General features: G+C 30.3%; 3 protein-coding genes and 1 long non-coding RNA gene across 6 annotated transcripts; 2 read left to right on the top strand and 2 right to left on the bottom strand.

Moving 5' to 3' along the window:
• The first annotated feature begins 70 nt into the window (after window positions 1–70).
• On the top strand, window positions 71–3,194 carry LOC127253491 (uncharacterized). Of its 2 annotated transcripts, XM_051278111.1 has the most exons (6): window positions 76–245; window positions 344–442; window positions 994–1,219; window positions 1,632–1,717; window positions 1,925–2,032; window positions 2,728–3,194. In XM_051278111.1, the coding sequence occupies exons 1-6, from the start codon at window positions 153–155 to the stop codon at window positions 2,887–2,889; spliced, it is 774 nt and encodes a 257-aa protein (XP_051134068.1). In that variant the 5' UTR covers window positions 76–152; the 3' UTR covers window positions 2,890–3,194. The 2 variants fall into 2 exon arrangements, with proteins under 2 accessions (XP_051134069.1, XP_051134068.1); XM_051278112.1 differs by lacking the exon at window positions 1,925–2,032 and having other exon boundaries at window positions 71–245.
• A 194-nt stretch (window positions 3,195–3,388) lies between these two features.
• Window positions 3,389–5,914, bottom strand: LOC127253526 (uncharacterized). The gene is made up of 2 exons (XR_007839261.1): window positions 5,825–5,914; window positions 3,389–3,907 (listed from the first exon to the last, which is right to left on the bottom strand). It is a non-coding gene; the product is annotated as an uncharacterized LOC127253526 (long non-coding RNA).
• Window positions 5,915–8,901: 2,987 nt separating this feature from the next.
• Window positions 8,902–10,785, top strand: LOC127253528 (salviol synthase-like). The gene is made up of 2 exons (XM_051278172.1): window positions 8,902–9,819; window positions 9,905–10,785. The coding sequence occupies exons 1-2, from the start codon at window positions 8,929–8,931 to the stop codon at window positions 10,532–10,534; spliced, it is 1,521 nt and encodes a 506-aa protein (XP_051134129.1). The 5' UTR covers window positions 8,902–8,928; the 3' UTR covers window positions 10,535–10,785.
• A 4,115-nt stretch (window positions 10,786–14,900) lies between these two features.
• LOC127253597 (uncharacterized) lies at window positions 14,901–17,360 on the bottom strand. 2 transcript variants are annotated; one of them, XM_051278252.1, is made up of 2 exons: window positions 16,573–17,360; window positions 14,901–16,088 (listed from the first exon to the last, which is right to left on the bottom strand). In XM_051278252.1, exons 1-2 carry the CDS (start codon window positions 17,330–17,332, stop codon window positions 14,998–15,000), a joined length of 1,851 nt encoding a protein of 616 aa, XP_051134209.1. In that variant the 5' UTR covers window positions 17,333–17,360; the 3' UTR covers window positions 14,901–14,997. The 2 variants fall into 2 exon arrangements, with proteins under 2 accessions (XP_051134209.1, XP_051134210.1); XM_051278253.1 differs by having other exon boundaries at window positions 14,901–16,070.
• Window positions 17,361–18,802: the final 1,442 nt, after the last annotated feature.

Below are 18,802 nucleotides of genomic sequence, written 5' to 3'. Positions count from 1 at the left end.
ACATGACAGAAAATTTGAAAAATACTGTATAAAGTAGATAGACGACGAAAAAGAGAGTCGTATAAATAAGAGCGCTGGCGGTATAAATTCATCGTGATTTTTGAGAACGAACAGAGGGAAGAACAACTCGTGAAGATTCCGGTGAAAAATAAATGGAGGGAGACGTGGAGGATGACGCCAACGCCCGGCGGACTCACCGGAGTCCTCTGAAAGCCCTACCTAATAACCCTAGATGGAAGCAAAAGGCATGTACTAACTATTATATCCTTTGCTTGGAGATTTCATTTGTTTAATTACTGTTTATGTATGTCGAGAAAATTTGGTGTTATGTTGGTGGTTGTAGTTACGGGAGAATTGCTTCAGAAGAACTCGCGAGAATCGTTCTCGCTTGCTGTGGAAATTTAGGTTACCCGGAGCTGAGGACCAATCTGCGAGTCATGAGGTTAACTTCCTTGTATCTTTATTTATTGTTTTTTAATTACAGTAATTGGCAATTATTGTGTTGTTTGTGTATGCGGAATGGAAGGAAGCAAGGATGTGCAGGACACAGATGATTGTAGAAATCCTTTCTGAATGAATGTTGATTTTGTTATTTTTGTACTTTATTGGAGTTTGAGGGATTTCTCTGCTATTTGCCAGTTTTTTGAATGGATTGTGCTGTGCTTTCCATCACATTTTTTTTTTTTTTTTTTTCTGATGTTAGTTAATTCATTAATAAGGTGGAAATGTTTTATAGCCACTTAAGATTAAGATACAATTTACAGAACTGAGATTAACTGATGAGCAGAATGTGTAAGAAGACTAGGAGAGGAGGGTAGAGTGTTTATCTCTTTTTGAAAGAGGAACTATTTGAAGAATTTATATATATATATGATTTGTAGGAATAGAAGCTTCTGTAGTTAATTGTGTTTTGTTTCTATTGGACTTATTATTTTGTATAATTTTTTTCTTGTACATTGCGTTAATATGAACAGTGATCTTTTCTTTTGGTAGGAAGATGTTAAATCAGCTCTCAGTGGCATATTTTCGGAAGAGCTAAAAAAAATGAAAGGATCATCTTTTGATGGAAGTGCAGCTCCAATGTCTAAAAGTGTTGATGACGACATGATTTGGGAATATGATGGTCCTCACACAGCTTGTCCGAGTGACTGTGAAGAAATATTATTAGAAATGCAGAGAATATTTTATGAGGAGCTTAGGGATGAGGAAACTAGAAAGGGTATGATATAATTAATTTTGATTGATTAAGTAACCTTGTTGTGTGTAGGTAACAGTAAAGAAGTTGTGGCTTTTACAGTGAAAAGATCGTTGAGTTAATGGTAGTTAGATGATCTTGTTAGCATTTTCTTATATTTGATGGTGCTAACAAAGTGCAATCGAGTAAAATTTCCTTATGATATCCACTGGATGACCTAATCTTCAGAAGTTGCAGGGAAAAAAAAAAAAACCCTTTTAGAAAGAAATTTAAAAATTAATGGAAACTTGCCATGGAACTCCCCTTAAAACTGATCCATATGTTTCTTTGTGATGTATAATTCTAGATGCTTTATATTGTTATTTTCCCCTTTCTTTGGATGCATTATTTGTGTTACATGTCCATTGATCTCATGTTCATTTTCAACCCCTTGCAGAGAATTTTATTAGAACATGGGAGGATGAGGAAGATGAATACCTATCTCGTGCCGTATATGAGCACATGCATCTCAATGGTGATAAGGTGTGATGCCATTTCTAATTCTCCTAATGTAATTTATTGGGAAAAGTTCGATCTAAATGCAGATTTTTATAAGGATCTGCAATATTTCCCATCATGTGTATTTTTCTCATACAAATTTGTTGTCACATTGTGGATTATGGACCATGAAATGTTTTCATCCTGCCTTCTTAAGTAAAACTTATTAAATTCTCTTTAATTACCATGTAGGTTGCTGAGGTGGTATGGTGCCCCATCTGTAAACATGGAGAATTATATGAAAATAGTTGTGATATTTATTGCACCCGATGCCATCTTAGACTAGAAAGAGGTGACGAGGTATTTGCTCTCTCTCTCTCTCTAGCCGTTTTAAATAATGCAACGGCAGCTTTTTCGTTCGCAAAGAATAAAATAGAACCACAGCATATCTAATCGCATTTGAATATTTGCTGCATCTAATTATAAGGATGTGTCTAATTGTGGTTTGAAATGTTTTGGATTTCATATCTTTTATAAAAAAGAAATTATGGATGTGATGCTTTGAGTGGAAATAAGTTTTCGATTTGAAGTTTTGAATCGAAAATAGGTGTTGGATATGATGTAAGTAATCGATTAGATATTTTAGGTTGAAAATATGTGTATTGCATATGATGTTTATAAAAGGAAAAAAATCCATATTCAAAGCAAATCCTTGTAGAAGTGACAACTGTTGCCTTTTTCCGATTTGAGTTTCTTTGAGAAAGAAGTTTTCGAAATTGCAATTTCTTATCATCTTAATGTAGCAATATCTAACAGATGATATTAATAATGCCGAACCATATATTGTTGGTTACATTGGCTAACTTATTTCTTCATTTTCATGTATAATTCGGCTGTCAATTGTGTTCATATGTTCTTAGATATACAGCCGAGTTGTGCATATATCTCTATTTAGGATTAGGCGCAAGATTTCTCAAGTTCTTGGTTAATTAATGATTCATATATGGAGAAAACTGGATAGTAGATACTAATTTTGTCGATTTTACCGGTGCCAGGTTGATTTGAACCTTTTACGGCTGAGGCTGGCTGAGGCTCACACAGAGCATCTCGATCGAGGGTGCAGGTTGAAACCCGAGTTCTGCCTCGAGACTAAATTCGATCTGTCTGCATTGTACATCAAATGTCAAGGCTGCAATACCCTCGAGATTGTGATATAACCTGACACCCCTGCTGTTGGCGGCCATTGCAGATAATGCGACTTTTGCCTACGGGTACCTAACAAACAACTACTACTTTTGTGCCTTTTGCTGTGATGGACCAATTCTTTCGAGGAACTTTTTGTTTATCTTGTCCGTGTTGGTTATATATGTATATAGGGATTTGGTATATAAATATCGAAGAAATATATATGCTTTAGACTAAGAATAGGAAGGCGACAAGCCGCTTAGGTGTTTTTCCGTGCTTTGTTATCTTCACCTTCAAAGTATTTTATTGGCAAATACAAGGACATTTACGGAGCAAATTATACACATATAAAGATATTTTTAACGTTAATTTAAAGAATATTTTGATATTAATGTTTAATATATTTTTTTTAAAATAAAAAAGTGATACTTTTGAATGCGACAGAGAAAATGATAGGGATCAACATCAAGAATCTTAGAATAAGCTTCATTCGATAAAAATAACAAATGCAATACATTCAATCCACTCCAGTAGATCTAAAATTCCCAACTTTATTTATCAAAGGAAAAAATCAATTTGATGGTTTATACACAAGTTGATTTAAATGTACATAACATACTACGGAAATCACTCGTATACCCAACAAAAAAAGAATGCATATAGTCACCGTATCAATGCATACGGTTGGTTGACAACAAACACTTTGAGACCAAAAATGATGCACACAATCTGTGTCACTGAAAAGAGAGAATTCGATCACTAACCTTTGCGCACTGTGAATTGGCGATAATTAAAGCTTCACCGTCATGTCATGTCATGTCATCTCATGTCATGTAGCGCCCACCTCGACACCTTGCAATTCAATCACCCGGAGATGCAATGGTGAAGAAATCTGAAGGCGTTGAACAGTTCAACAATGGCAACGAGCGTGTAAGTAGCACACCAAACAGCAGCCGCGAAAAACAAGGTGAGCGCGCCCCTGCGCCGGTCCATGAAGCAGCACCACCGAAAAAATGCATCATTGCACCATTCTCAATACCTAATTCCAAACTTGGGATGGTAACAACTTAAAATTAGGGATGGCGATTATGGTCGGTTTAGATAAAACTTTTCTAACCTTTAACACTATTCATCAACAATAACTTTTTCAAAGAAAACATCACAACAAAAAGATCTCCCGTGGGTTTCTTTACCACCAAACCCAAATTTTAATTATTTGGATTCTGCTTTTTCCGAAAAAAAAATATATTTTTTCTTCTCACAGAACATCATATCATATATTATTTTAATACCAAATCTAAACAAAAATTTCTTAAACCTATCACAAGAAAATATCACATAAAATAGTTAACTTCTTACTATTTTGAAAATCTTTCAAAACTCCAAAGCTTTAATCGAAAGGGGATAAATTTTGGTTCCAAAGAGAAAAAAGGAAACAAAAAAAGAAAATCACGATGAAAAATGTAAAATAAAAGATAAGTATAACAAAAGTTATGGCTCTGATTGTTTGTAGGATTTTACCTACAATTTTGCTATATATAAAAATCTCCCCTAAAAAACAAATCAAACTTATGTATTTCATTTTTTATATTATAATAAAAATAAATTTTTTGTTCAAAACGTTACATTAGTATCTATTTATATAAGATCAAGACTCTGTTTGCTTTTGCACAATTCATCAAAACTTTTAAATTTAAATAACACCTATGTTTAATTTCAGGGAAAAAAATCATTTTTGGTCCCAATATAACCAAAATTCATCAATTTTGGTTCCTATATAAAAATTTTATCAATTTTGGTTCAAATATAATCAAAACTCATCATTTTTGTCCAAATATAACCAAAACTCATCATTTTTTGTCTCAATATAAAATTTTTATCAATTTTAGTCCCAATATAACCAAAACTCATAATTTTTTGTCCCCATATAATCAAACTTTATCTTTTTTGGTCCCACTGTTAACAAACCGACGGAAAATGCTGACGTGAAAAGAAATCAAACTTTATATTTATATTTGAAGAAATTGCACAATCTTGCAAGTCCACGTCAGTATTTTTCGTCGGTTTGTTGACGGTAAGACAAAAAAAGATAAAGTTTGATTATATTGGGACAAAAAATGATGAGTTGTAGTTATATTGGGACTAAAATTGATAAAAATTTTATATTGGGACAAAAAATGATGAGTTTTGGTTATATTGGAACAAAAAATGATGAATTTTGGTTATATTGGGACCACAGTTGATAAGATTTTTATATTGAGACCAAAATTGATGAATTTTGGTTATATTGGGACCGAGAATGATTTTTTTCCCTTAATTTCAAATATTATATAGAAAACACATTTATATTTAATACATTATATTTAACACCTATTTACATTACATCGAAAAACCTACTTGTTATTAACTCTTTGAATAGTTATTTTATAAGGTAGTTTGAATATGTGAATTTTCAATTTTGTTTTTGGAGGTTAACAAATCTAATAACCACAGAGAAGGGATAAGACATCAAATCCAACCAAAGTCCAAAAATTAACAAAGATAAGGGAACACAGACAATTTTTTCCCCGAGAATTTCATCCTGTTATATCTATTTTATAGCTTAATCGATCCTAAATGTTTTCTACAATCTTCTTTCTTCATTTACAGAATTAATTGATATGCCTTTGAATTAAGATTGTAATAATTTCTTCAGAATTAATCGTATTTAGGTTGCAACAATTGCAATTTCTTCCAACAGGCGCCGCAAGAACACGCGAAAACCCTAATAAAATTAAGATTTTACAAAGAAAAAAGAAGAAATAAATCAACAAAAAGAATAAAAGTTCGATGCGGATTCAAACCGATGCTCAAGATATAAACCAACAAACAAAACATAAAATAAAACAGATCATCATTCAAGACCGATTCCTTCAACGAATTCAAAGTGCAAAGTGTAGAAAAGTTAGAGGAGAATAAAGAACATACCTGGTGGGTAAGCGGAAACCACGCTGAGGGAAGTGTATTCCTATTCCGTTTTGAATTTTTTTTTTTTTAGTAATTTTGTACTGAGAAGCCATTCTTCGTTCCCCTGTATTATTATTATTATCTTTTAGTTATTTATTTATTTGGTTTTACTAAATTGACAAAATCCACCCACTGTGTTTCGTGAAATTGCACTAAATTTTTAATACTTCTAAAAAATTTCATAAACTTTACATTTAATCCCTTTAGTGGTAATTATTTAACGGATATTCGTTCAAATTGCGAATAAATTTTAGAAAATCAATTTATAAACCCCTAAAATTACAAATATATTTATTTTTTATATTTACACTAAAAAATATACTTAAAAAAAATAGTTATTTTTTTCCGACTTTAATAATTTTTTTTTTTTTTAGGCTAAATATATAAAAAATAAATATATTTGTAGTTGAAGTGTTTAGACTTGCGTATAGTATAAATTATTGTGAAAGTATGATTTATTTATTTATTTATAATATTTTTTGTGAGATAATTTTAGAGTAAACTAGCGAGAAAATCCATAACGAAAAATATTATTAGTTATTTCAAAATATTATTATAGAAAATTTTATTAATTTTATGTTTATTTTCAAATATTTTAATAAATTTAATAATAATAAATTTTTTATAAAAATAATAATAATTAAATAAATAATAGCAATTTTTTTAAAGAAAAATATTATCATTTAAATGAATTAAATAAATAATTTTACAAACTTCAAATACATATAATATAAATTATGATTTACATTGTATATTTGAAATAAATATCAATATTTAACTACTACATTTTATTCGTTTATTACAATTGCCACCACATTTATTAGATTATCTCACATTGTTATCATTATTAATTACTAACTAAATTTTAAAAAATATTCAAACTACCTTTTTATTATTATTATTATTTTTTTTATCACTTTATCAAAATATTTATTTTTCACAATCTTTGTGCTGACCCTAATAAATTATTTTTACCAGAGAAAAATAGTATTTAATTTTTAAGTAAGTGTGACTCCACCAAATATTATAAACTATCAGATTATACTTAATTTGCGATTACATCAAATTATAATAAGGGCACAAAAGTATTTACACATAAAAATACTTATTCTTCTGTCCCAAAATTATAATATGGATTGTTTTTTTTGCATAAAATTTAAGAAATATTGATATAATAAATAAAAAATACAGGTAAAAAGTTTTTTTACCTTTGTGAGTGTATTAGTGTAAAAAGTAGTCACAATTGTGTAATAATAATGAAAAAGTAAGGCTAGTTTTATAGTGATATGATTATTTATGAAAATAAAACTTTTGAGACAGACAAAAATATAGTAAATAAGACTGTTGTATTGGGATTGAAGAAGTAATTAGCTACTTATCTGTACACCAAATTTGTATTTGTTTTTTTTGTTTGTCCGAAAAATATGAACTTTTTATTTATACACACTTATATCATTCAACAACCTCTATATATATATATCACCAACATCTATATACTTAATTTATTTATTCTCTCACTTTATTAACTTACTCATATATTTTTTAAAATATTTTTGTCAGACAAAAAGAATATTATTTAAATATAATATTTTTTAAACTCGATGCCAAAATAAATATAAACATTTGCATTAAAAATTATTTCTCTATTTTTTATGAACCAATTTATTTTGATTATGTGTATACATATATTATTTATTTATATTTTATAAAATTCTTTACAAAATAACATTTACATTGAATATATACTTTACTAAAATTTAAATCATTCAAATAATTTACATTTATTTTTTAATTTATATATATATATATATTAAATCATAATTCAAATTATAATCAAATAACATCTCACTACTGAACATTAACTACACTTCCCAACTACCAACCTAACATTTTTACTTGGACATTATTTGCATCAATAAATTGTCATAAAAGGCTACTTACACCCACTTGTTCTTTATTATTTTTTTACTTAATTTGTGGATGTCATGAGAACAAATCGATCGAGTTATTAATGTTAGCTTGTCTTCTTCTTCTTCTTCTTCCAAATTTGGGAGCCCAATCGATTGAAATGTGACGAACTGTCGTTATTTACTAAATGATAGCAAAAGTTTGGCCATCTTCAATTGTCTTCTTCATTTATTTTTATGTAAAAACTTATTAATATCATACTTTTACGTTATTTATGTTAGTTTGGTTCTGGTTTAAAATTGATTTAAAATGAATTATTTGATTTGAATTTTTATTTAAATAGTATTTTGATACAATATTTTGTGAGAGAAAATATGATATATATATATTTTTTTACTATTAATTAATCATGGTTTCAAAATAATTGAAATCACAACCAAACACATACTTTATGTTCTTTTGTGGGTTTTATTCCAAAATTTACTTTTCAATTATTTTTTCCTTCAAACTTATCAGATCAAACAATTATTTTTTATTTTTTATTTTATTATATACTACAAATTTATTTATATTTAATATATATTTTTATCACACCAAACAATTATTCATATTCAACTTTTTACTATTAAAAATTCAAATTCAAATCCAAAAACCCAACATCATTGGCTATTGCATATCAGCATATGTCCTAACAAAGAAATTTCGACACCGGTTAATATAATAAAAAAAATGCATAATAAATAATACATATACTTTTATCCACTTAAAAAATAACATTTCAATACAAAATATTATATATTTCCTCTGTCCACAAACTAATGTCTTACTTTCTTATTTGGGACGTCAAATAATTATTGTCCTATTTTCTTTTTTAAACACAAATTTTACATTTTTAACCTTCATTCATTTATTACTTTTAATTTCTACCATACAATTATAGGCAAATTTGTCGATTCATAACAAAAAGACAATCACCTAAAAAAATCCGTGCAAATATACTGTAGGACAATAGAAATTGGACGGAGGGAGTATTTTTTTATATTAATTTTCTGTACCTAATATAAAAATATGTCAAACTCAATATACAAAACAAACACACCCTAGCTACAAATATATATGCTCAGCTAAATTTGAGATCCAAAAAAGAGTTCAAAAAAATGGATTCCAATCTCTCATTATCCTTCATTATTATCTCTTCCTTCTTCATATTTCTGGCAATGTGTTTTAGAGTAATTACCCGACCCATACCCGACCCGAATAAAAATCATCCTCCGGGGCCGACGAAGCTGCCGGTGATCGGGAACTTGCACCAGCTGGCGACAAGTTCGAAACTGCCACACCGATTGTTGAGTGACTTGGCCAGAAAATATGGACCGGTGATGCACTTGCAGCTCGGCGAAGTTAGCACCGTCGTGATTTCTTCGCCGGAAGCCGCCAAAGAAATCATGAAGACACAAGAACTCAACTTTTTCAACAGGCCGTTAACCATTGCGACCGATATTGTACTTTACAACCACTCGGATTTGGTAATGTCGCCATACGGTGAATACTGGAGACAAATGCGCAAGTTCTTCACCGTGGAGCTTTTGAGCGCGAGACGAGTCCAATCATTCCGTGCTTTAAGAGAAAAAGAGTTTACGAATCTGTGTAAATGGATCGCGTCTAGAGAAGGTTTGTCGATCAACTTGACAGAGAAGATCAGCTTCACTACTTGTGATATTGTACTTCAAGCGTCGCTTGGGAAAAAGACCGACGAGCTAAGAAAATTCAACAAGATAGCCAATGAGAGCGCCGAGCTTGGCATTGGATTCAATCTCGCGGATTTCTATCCTTCTATCAGTTTGTTTCGACAATTCAATGCGATAAAAGGCAAGGTAGAGAGGCTGCACAAAAAGGCGGACAGGATACTCGAAAAGGTTATCAATGAACACCGAGAAAAAAAGAATGAGTTTAAACAACACCACGACTTCGCCGACGATCTTCTGAAGTTTAATAATTCGGGAAACCAAATAAAACTGACCGACACCAATATAAAAGCCGTCTTACTGGTTTGTCGCCAAGCTTCTGAGTTCATACTTACTCTATTTGATTTTTTATCGAATCCTTCAAATTTTCTAATTATTGTGCATATAGGATGTGTTTATCGCGGGAATTGAAACATCCTCGATGACTACGGATTGGATTATGGTGGAAATGCTACGGCGCCCGAGTGTCTATAAAAAGGCGCAAGACGAGGTAAGAATGGTTTTCAAGGAAAAGGGATTTGTCGATGAGTCTTGTTTCGACAAGTTAAAGTATTTGAAGTTAGTCGTAAAAGAGTCTCTAAGGCTCCATACGCCGCTACCCATAATGTTTCCGAGAGAAAGTACGGAGCAATGTGAAATCTTCGGATACAAAGTAGCTCCGAAAACTCAAGTTTTGGTAAATGCGTGGGCGATTGGAAGAGATCCCGAGTACTGGAAAGAACCAGATAGTTTTATCCCGGAGAGATTTCTTGATAATCCAGTCGATTACAAGGTGAACAATTTTGAATACCTTCCCTTCGGCGCGGGAAGAAGGATTTGCCCGGGAATTTCATTTGGCCTCGCTAATGTCGAGCTTGCTTTGGCGATGTTTCTCTACCACTTCGATTGGGCTTTGCCCAATGGAATGAAACCTGAAGATATGGACATGACCGAGGCGTCGGGCGTTACGTTGAAAAGGAAAGAACCATTGTATGTTATTCCGAGAGTGAAGATACCTTTGCCTGTAAAACAAGATTGATTCATCTGATCATCTTCGAGCAACAATCACTTACTAAATGTACGTATGCATATATATATATATATATTTATATATATTTCGACAAGGAATTTGTGGTCTGATTGTTGTGTTAAATTACATCTTAGATTTCTGTAAAAATAACATGTGTACGTCTTGTTCTTAATGGATTTGATGTTCTTGTAATGAAACATACATGTACGTGTGTTTCTTTTGATATATTGATAAGTGGTATATATGATAATATTTTGCTATATTTTGGGCAATTTTTTGATGCGAAATTTTGTATATAAGCTCATAATTGTGTGTTTTTGAGTTGTCCACTAGCCATTGCGGAGTTGACAAATTTTGGGCATATTGTGTGATCACGTAAGTACATATACATAATATGTGAAATGTGGAATTTACAAAAAGCTCTCTGAGGTAAATTGACAATATAAAGAATATTTGGAATTTAATTGCAAAGGAGATCTTGAGATGGAGAATAAGAGACACGATTTGCAATTGAAGAGGGGGAGAGGAAGGGACTACCACGTTCTACCACGACATCATTTTCTTGAAGGGGAGAAGGGAGAAAGGAGAACACGACAGAGAGAACTTGGAGGAGGATTGCAGACGACTTTTGGGGGCGTTCTTCTTCTATTCTATTCTAGTATTGTTCTTCCTTATCTATTTCTAAAGAATTGAAGACATAATGAACTTTTTCAATTGTTTTGTGTTTTCAATTTCTATAAATTCCAAGTAATTTCATTTCTAGGAATTGATGTTCAGGATTGAATTTTTTCGAGACCTGATTTTGGTTGAATTTGATGTTTATTGATATTGGGTAATTCTAATTATTCTAATTTACGAGTTTAGAAATCTTAAATTGATTATTGCGTACGTGTCGATTTGAGATTTCGTAACTAAATTGGAGATTGACACTCGTAATTGTGTAATTTTCGAATTGGTGTAGCAACCTAGAGGAAGAATTCTCTAGGGAAGAATTAGAATGAATTTTAAATAAATCCGCATAGGACTTTTGTTAAATTGAATTGGGTCTTTCTAGTACTTAAAACTGTCGAATCAGTAAAACTACGGTCGTACTTAAGATTATGAAAATAGCTAACGGTTGTACCTTAGCTATCGACAAAGCTAGGAAAGATTGGTTGTGAACACATATAGATCAATTATAGCCAATTTATCCAACTAGTAAATGAATTATTTTTAGTCGATAAACAAAATTTATATCCCGAACAGAAAATTTATGCCTAGTTTAATTATTTTTTGGTATACCGTCTTGCATTTTATTTTATTTAATTGAGTGAATTTATTTTTCTCAAAATTAGTGTGATAAATCAAACCCCCCTTATATATATTAGTATAATTATATTTAACCGAGTGTTCTAATCATTTATGTTCCATGCGGAGACGATCCTACTCACTGAACTACTCTATTTTGCAATTTTTTTTTGTGGTGTAGAAACTAATACTTTATTTTGCAATTGTGTGATACAATTACATATATAAAAACGCAATAGCCTGCAAACTAGATCACTTAAGAAGTTCTGAGTGATAGACTCGATCAACGGTTAATAAGAATATGTATGTATATCTTTTAAAGATTCATATTCGAGTTTGGAAACAAATTGTTACCTAATTTTTACTAAATAGAATTACAAAATAAAGAATTAATTTAATAAAAAAATAAGGTTATTTAAGAAATTTCATCCTTTTCATTTAGTATAATTTTAGAATTAAGCGCATTTACAACTAACGTTAGCTTTGAATCCAAATATTGTTTTAGTACATACTTTGAAATTTTATGCAATATCACATGTCTCGTATGCTCGTCGGGCGTAGGTAACTGAATAAGACAACCAGCTGTATCTCGAGTTGGAACTGCATTATTTGTTATTAATATATATAGTAAAATACAATTGTGAGTTATATGTGCACATTTGTTAACATCTATTTAATCCATATAATCTATATTCAGTATCGAGGTATAACATTCTTTCCGACTTATCTCCATGAACTCCGGGTAAATCTTTGAATATTGTGAATCATTCCGTCTATTTATTGAATAGTTATCTCGAAGTTATATTTTTAGATATAGATTCAGTATCGAGGTATAACATTCTTTCCGACTTATCTCCATGAACTCCGGGTAAATCTTTGAATTTTGTGAATCATTTCGTCTATTTATTGAATCTCGAAGTTATATTTTTAGATATTTAAGGAGAGATGTATCACATTATTGTAGTATATATATCTCAAAAAATCTCTCCTTTTTCTTAATTTCTCCCAACACAGTAGCGAAGGCGCTGAAAACTTCATTGGACGAGTGGTGGATTTAGAAATTCTTTTTACAGGTGACAATAAATAATTTAAAAATAAAATATATTAAAAATTAATATTAATATTACAAAAATAAATTATTATTGATAATATGCAAAATAATATTAGTAAAATATTATTAAAATATCATTTTTTATAGATTTATATGGGTAAATTATTTAACACCCGTTGTGTTTTAGTAAAAATACACAAAATGGTTTATTTATTACGTGAAATTCCCTTATGTTAATGTAAAGTTTGCACGAAACACTTTTGTTGTTTTGATATTTGGTTTTAAATAAAAACCTAAATTTGGCAACTCTTAACAAATAAAAGATATCTTAAATAATATTTTTAATAAAATAAATAAATAAATAATTGGTTAATCCTTCATTTTTATAGTTTTTTGAGATAAATTGTTATCTACTTTTTACAAAAAATTATAAAAATAAATAATCGATCAATTATTTATTTATTTATTTTATTAAAAAAATTATTTAAAATATTTTACGTTTTTTATTGGTATAAAACTTGCATAATTTAAGTCTTTATTTAAAATCAAACATTAGTTTTGGACAAGAAGAGTATTTCGTGCAAACTTTACATTAACACAACGGGTTTCACTCAATAAATAAAACACGAAAAGTTTTATGCATTTTTACTAGAAGGATGTTATATAATTTACCCTATTTATATTTTAAAATATAGATTTGTTATTTTAATTGGATTAGATTTTAATTATTTGGATAAAAATGGTATTTTAAATTTCAAATGTTAAAGTCCACTAATAATTGAGGGCATTAAAATTGTTTAGTGGTAGAAAACCTACGGTGTATTCGTTTGGGATTGGATTTTAAATACATTATTCATTCAATTTTTTTTTTCTCTCAAAAATATTAAATCAAACATCTATTTTTTATTTTTTATATTATACTAAAAATCAATTTTACATTCAAAATATCACATCGACATTATACAACTATTCAAATTCAAAATTTTACTATTCAAATTTAACTCAAAATTCAAACCTCCAAACAAACACACCCTTAATAAATCATAAAAATATTCTTGTGGGGAGATAAAATCACCGGTGGCACATGCCACCACTCTTCTACACCTCCATCCGCCCCTGCCGATGGTGATGGTGTTCGTCGGCCGGAATTGACTCGGGACAGGGAACACAATGGTGGTAGCATTGATAATATGTAACCCTGAAAATCTACAAAATATAACAAAAAAGTGACAAACAATCCAGACGAATTCGATATGTTAGCTGTGGCTAGTTAGGATACGAGAATGAATTCTATATTTCATTTGTAAAAATTTGTACATATTTATACAATTATGTAAATTACCTAATAAATTTATTAGAATACTATAAATCTCTTAAAAAAAAAATAATTATTGCAATAATTATAAGATGATATACGTCAACAATATGAAAGAAGAAAATTAAGAGAGTACAAAAATAAAGGCAACCATAATTAAACAGGACTACCTTGTTGACTTAATTTTCCTTAATATGGAGGGCATTTTGGTAACTTCATATATGGAGAATCGTGGATAAGGATTTGAAAGTGGGTAAGAAAGTTGCAGCCGCCACCTTCCTCATCATGTGCGCAGTTTTCGTAAAATGACGATCTACGAATATCTAACCGTCGAATCGTCCTCAAATTTATTTAGAATGTTTGCTACTCATATTTCTACATTCAGAACGGTGGAGATTGGAATCGGAACATCACAAGTTTAGATATAGACACGAAGAGCTCTGTTCCTTCTCAGATTCTGTCGGACCAGTTTCAGTGTTGATATCAAATAAGAAGATCTAACCGTTGGATCATACTGGAATTCGAGTATGTTATTGGGGACATCGTGGAGTAAATTATGAACAGTGAAGATCGTGATCAGACATTTGGATTATCGAGTATTTTGGTCTGAACACAAAGGTGCTGTTTATTCACACAATGGGATAATTCATACTTGGATAGCGTCTTTGACGAGTATTTGTCCCATCACACACATATATATATATATATAAGTCAGATAGAAATGTAATTAAGTAATGAACACAAAAACAAAACAAGCTCTTAACACATTAACAACTTCATATGACAATCAAGTAAATGAAATCCTCGAGACAAATCATCTCATACGTAACGATTTCTTTTAGCACAATCAAAGCACAACAAGTAGCTACATTTTGTGCATTCAAATGCTATCCCGTCTTCCTCTCGACCTCGAATGATATCCTCGCATCTGTTACACACATAGTTGTAGCTGGTAAGTATTTGAATAGAAGTAAGCGGACAATTGTGCCCTTCCACACGAATTGTTCTTCCAAATATAATCATCGAGTATTCGCCAACACGAGGAAGGCACCTCATGTGAAAATAGGTACCACATTCTTCGCAACCATAGAACCAACGTTCTCTATCCATGTCCTTTTCGCAAATCTCACAGAAGTCTCGATCTTCATTTATAACAGATGGAAATTTCGAAAAGGATAGCTTCACCGGATGCCTGTCTAATTTGTGCGAAACACTTTCCGGGAAAAGGGCACAAAGGGCATGTATTTCAAAATTCGAACATGTGCAACATCGATAAAACAACTGCTGTACAATGTTTTCGTTGCAGCAGTGGCAAGCGCGACCAATAGTCGAAGAGGAAGTGTAGAACAAGAAAAGAATGTGAGACTTTCCATGCCCTTGGTAGGATATTGTTTTCGGCAAAAGTGTACAACACACATCCAAGTAGATCTCACATATCTCGCACTTATAGAAGAATCCATTACAGTATCGAAAACAACCTCTGCACCAATTGCGAAAGAAGAAACCTCTTTCAAGATTTGGTCGGAGAATAAGAGATTTATCTTTGCAACCTTCAGATGTATGCATTATCGAAAATTGATACTGTGAAGGTAGCCTAACGCAACAACTGTGAAGGTAGAAATCTTCGCACTGAGAACAAGTATAGAATGATCGAGATATGAGCTGAGTGCATGCTCCGCAAGAATAAGATCGAGAAGAACCAACTTCACCATCACCATCACCAAATTTTTCATGAAAGATCAAATCATGGCTGTGAATGTTTTGGTCTTTGAATATTTTCTTATCTTTTTCAGTACTAATTCCATTGTCGCTCATATCATTTTTCCCTTCCAAGAAGCATTGTATTAAGCTCGTATGCTCATTAGGCATCGGCAAATGAGTAAGTCCACCAGCTGTATCTCGAGTTGGTACTACATAATAAGTTGTTATTAATATATACTTCATTCGTTCGCCACATTTATGCTCTCATTTATATTTTACAAAGAAAGTGAATATAAATTTGACAGACCAGAGAGAGTATATATATATCATAAAAGAAAATTGTGAGTTATAAAATTATTATTGAGAGTTTTCGTAGATAAATAATTGTTGGATGTCATGTTTTTGTAAAAAACTTAACATGTAGAATGTATTTAATATTGCTAAAGAATAAGTGAATAATTAAATGACAGGAAAAAAAAATAGCCATGAAAATAACATTGGGTTTGTTTTCTTTTTGTTTCAAGAAATGAAAATACTATTCAACTCATACGATTTTCAATAAAGAAAAAGGATACTATTTAAATCAAAATGCATATAAAAAAAAATGCAAATTCAAACTAAAACGAGACAAATCATAAATGATTGATGTAGAAAAACAAAGAAAATGAGCCAATCTATAATTAATTGAGTTACCTTGGTGAAAATGGGTCGGGTCGGAAGTTGCACACTTGATGTGAATGTTGTAGTTGCATTTTGTGCAAATATATATTCCCGAATTGATAGCGGATAATTCTTTCTCACAAATAGAGCATATATGGGACTTTTTAAACTCAAGGAACTCCATGGAAGTGTCATAATTAATACAGAGAGGATGCTGCTCATGGTTCTTATGCAGAATGATATTTGGAAGTAAAGCACAATCATGATGCAAATAAAAATTGCAAAGATCGCAGCAATAGAAGTCTCCCTCGTGCTCAAATCCGCAAGCCCCACAAAGGAACTTACTTGTTCTACTTCGAAAGAAGATCAATTCATGTCTGTGGCTTCTATGTACAACTTTGATTGTTGTGGCACACCGCATATCTAGAATGAATTCGCAATCCTTCTCGGGGCATTGGTAGAAGAAGCCATCGTAGTACATCCTACTACAATTTTCGCACGAATTTGAAACATGCTTGTATAAGACAAGCTTTTTCACGTGCAAAGAATGCCCGATTAAAGTGGGAGGGGCTTCATTGCAACATTTGTGAATTAGGATTCGAGCACCCTCATTGTCCTCCTTAGAAACATAAGGAGTTGAGAAGATAGGAAGCTTACAAAGATCGCATAATTTTGTATTTTCTTCATCGGGATCAAGATTATTTTCTTCGATACCTTCGCTCAAATGGGGTTTAGCTATGGGGATCTCATACCATGTAGGGATAAAGGCATCACTAAACATACGTTGAGTCATTGTAGAACACAATATTGGTAAGAATATATGAAAGAAGAGTGTATATATATTTGTGTTTGCATAGATGTATACAATGGTCTCTATATAGAGTAATTGTCTTATAGCTGAAGTTTTCTATAAAGGTTCGACAAATAAATATTGTGTATTTCATAGTGGGACATGAGCATATGATATATTTAGGGTAAAGTATATGTCTTTAAATTAGCATTCATCGAATTATAGTTCAATTATAATTTTTTTAAAAAGATAATTGGTTAAAGTTTTTATAGATATAATATTATTAGAGTGCAATTTTATTCCATGTAACACTTATTAGGCTTCGTGTAGATATATGTTTTGAAATTTTGAAAAAAAAAAATTGAGAATAGTAACAAAATTGAATGTGGGGGTGTATTTGATGTAATTTATTATTAAAAAAATAAAATTATATTTATGAATAGTATAAAAAATTTCTATGTAGCCAGAGCCTTTTCACTATTGTTAAGTCCATTAATTAAGAACTAAAAATGACATATATTACAATATAAAGTTGAACTAATTTGATGGATAGGATGTTATTTTCAAATATAGAAACCAAGTCTGTATTCTTTTGGATTGTGATTTTTGTTTTTTACTTTACAACTATCACGATATTTTTAGAAAAAATATATTATTTTTTTGATAAAATATTATAAGAAAATCATTATTCAATTAAAAAAAAAAAAGTCAAACCCAAAAGAACACACCCAAAAATTCATATTATATCATAGTAATTAGTACCATTCTTAATTTATTTTAAAGAAAGTTTTATACTATTCTATATTTTACCTTAACACAAAAATGTATATTAGAATAGATTTCGTTTCATTTAAAAATGATAATGTCAATTTCTAATTAAAGGGAAATAATAAAGAAAAAGAGAAAGAGAAGGAGTAATTTTATTGTGTTTTTTGGTCAAAACATAAACTAAAGGAAAAAAAAAAATCACTAAAGCAAATCTAAAGCAAGTAATAATTGGATATAATAAAATAATAATAATAAATAAATAAATAAATAAATAAATTGGCTTACTCTAAAAGACAGAATTTTATAATTAAATAGAACAAAAATAAAAAGTAAAAGAAAAAAAAAGAAAAAGGAAATTAAACTGGAAAATTATGAAAAATACTTTAGTGATTTCTTTTTTCTTTAGTTTAAGTTTTGACAAAAAAATAAAAATAAAAATAAAAAACAAAATAAAACAAAACAAAAAAAACCCGTCATCTTTCTCTTTATTATTTCTCTTTAATTAGAAAAGGAAATTACTATTTTGAATGACACGAAGCCTATTCTAATATACATTTTTGTGTTAAATATAGTACTTCCTCCGTCTCATAACTAGATATTCATTTATTTTTTGTACGGAGTTTTAGAAATATTAGTATTATATTGGGACGTAGTAGGAATAAAGTAGAAATGACTAAAATAACCTTATTAGTATGTGTGATATAA

This window comes from Andrographis paniculata, unplaced genomic scaffold, assembly GCF_009805555.1.
Source record: "Andrographis paniculata isolate CXL003 unplaced genomic scaffold, ASM980555v1 Contig51END, whole genome shotgun sequence".
In the NCBI taxonomy this organism is placed as follows: domain Eukaryota; kingdom Viridiplantae; phylum Streptophyta; class Magnoliopsida; order Lamiales; family Acanthaceae; genus Andrographis; species Andrographis paniculata.
Note: the sequence above shows the minus strand (reverse complement) of the source record. Positions and strands in the feature narration are given on the sequence as shown.

Bases quoted from the DNA above. Each gene is read 5' to 3' on its own strand.
- LOC127253491 (XM_051278111.1), top strand. From the start codon at position 153: ATGGAGGGAGACGTGGAGGATGACGCCAACGCCCGGCGGACTCACCGG. The intron at 246-343 runs GCATGTACTAAC...TGGTGGTTGTAG, and splicing joins ACCCTAGATGGAAGCAAAAG to TTACGGGAGAATTGCTTCAG. The intron at 443-993 runs GTTAACTTCCTT...TTCTTTTGGTAG, and splicing joins ACCAATCTGCGAGTCATGAG to GAAGATGTTAAATCAGCTCT.
- LOC127253528 (XM_051278172.1), top strand. From the start codon at position 8,929: ATGGATTCCAATCTCTCATTATCCTTCATTATTATCTCTTCCTTCTTC. The intron at 9,820-9,904 runs GTTTGTCGCCAA...TTGTGCATATAG, and splicing joins ATATAAAAGCCGTCTTACTG to GATGTGTTTATCGCGGGAAT.
- LOC127253597 (XM_051278252.1), bottom strand. From the start codon at position 17,332: ATGACTCAACGTATGTTTAGTGATGCCTTTATCCCTACATGGTATGAG. The intron at 16,089-16,572 runs GTAACTCAATTA...CTTATTATGTAG, and splicing joins CCCGACCCATTTTCACCAAG to TACCAACTCGAGATACAGCT.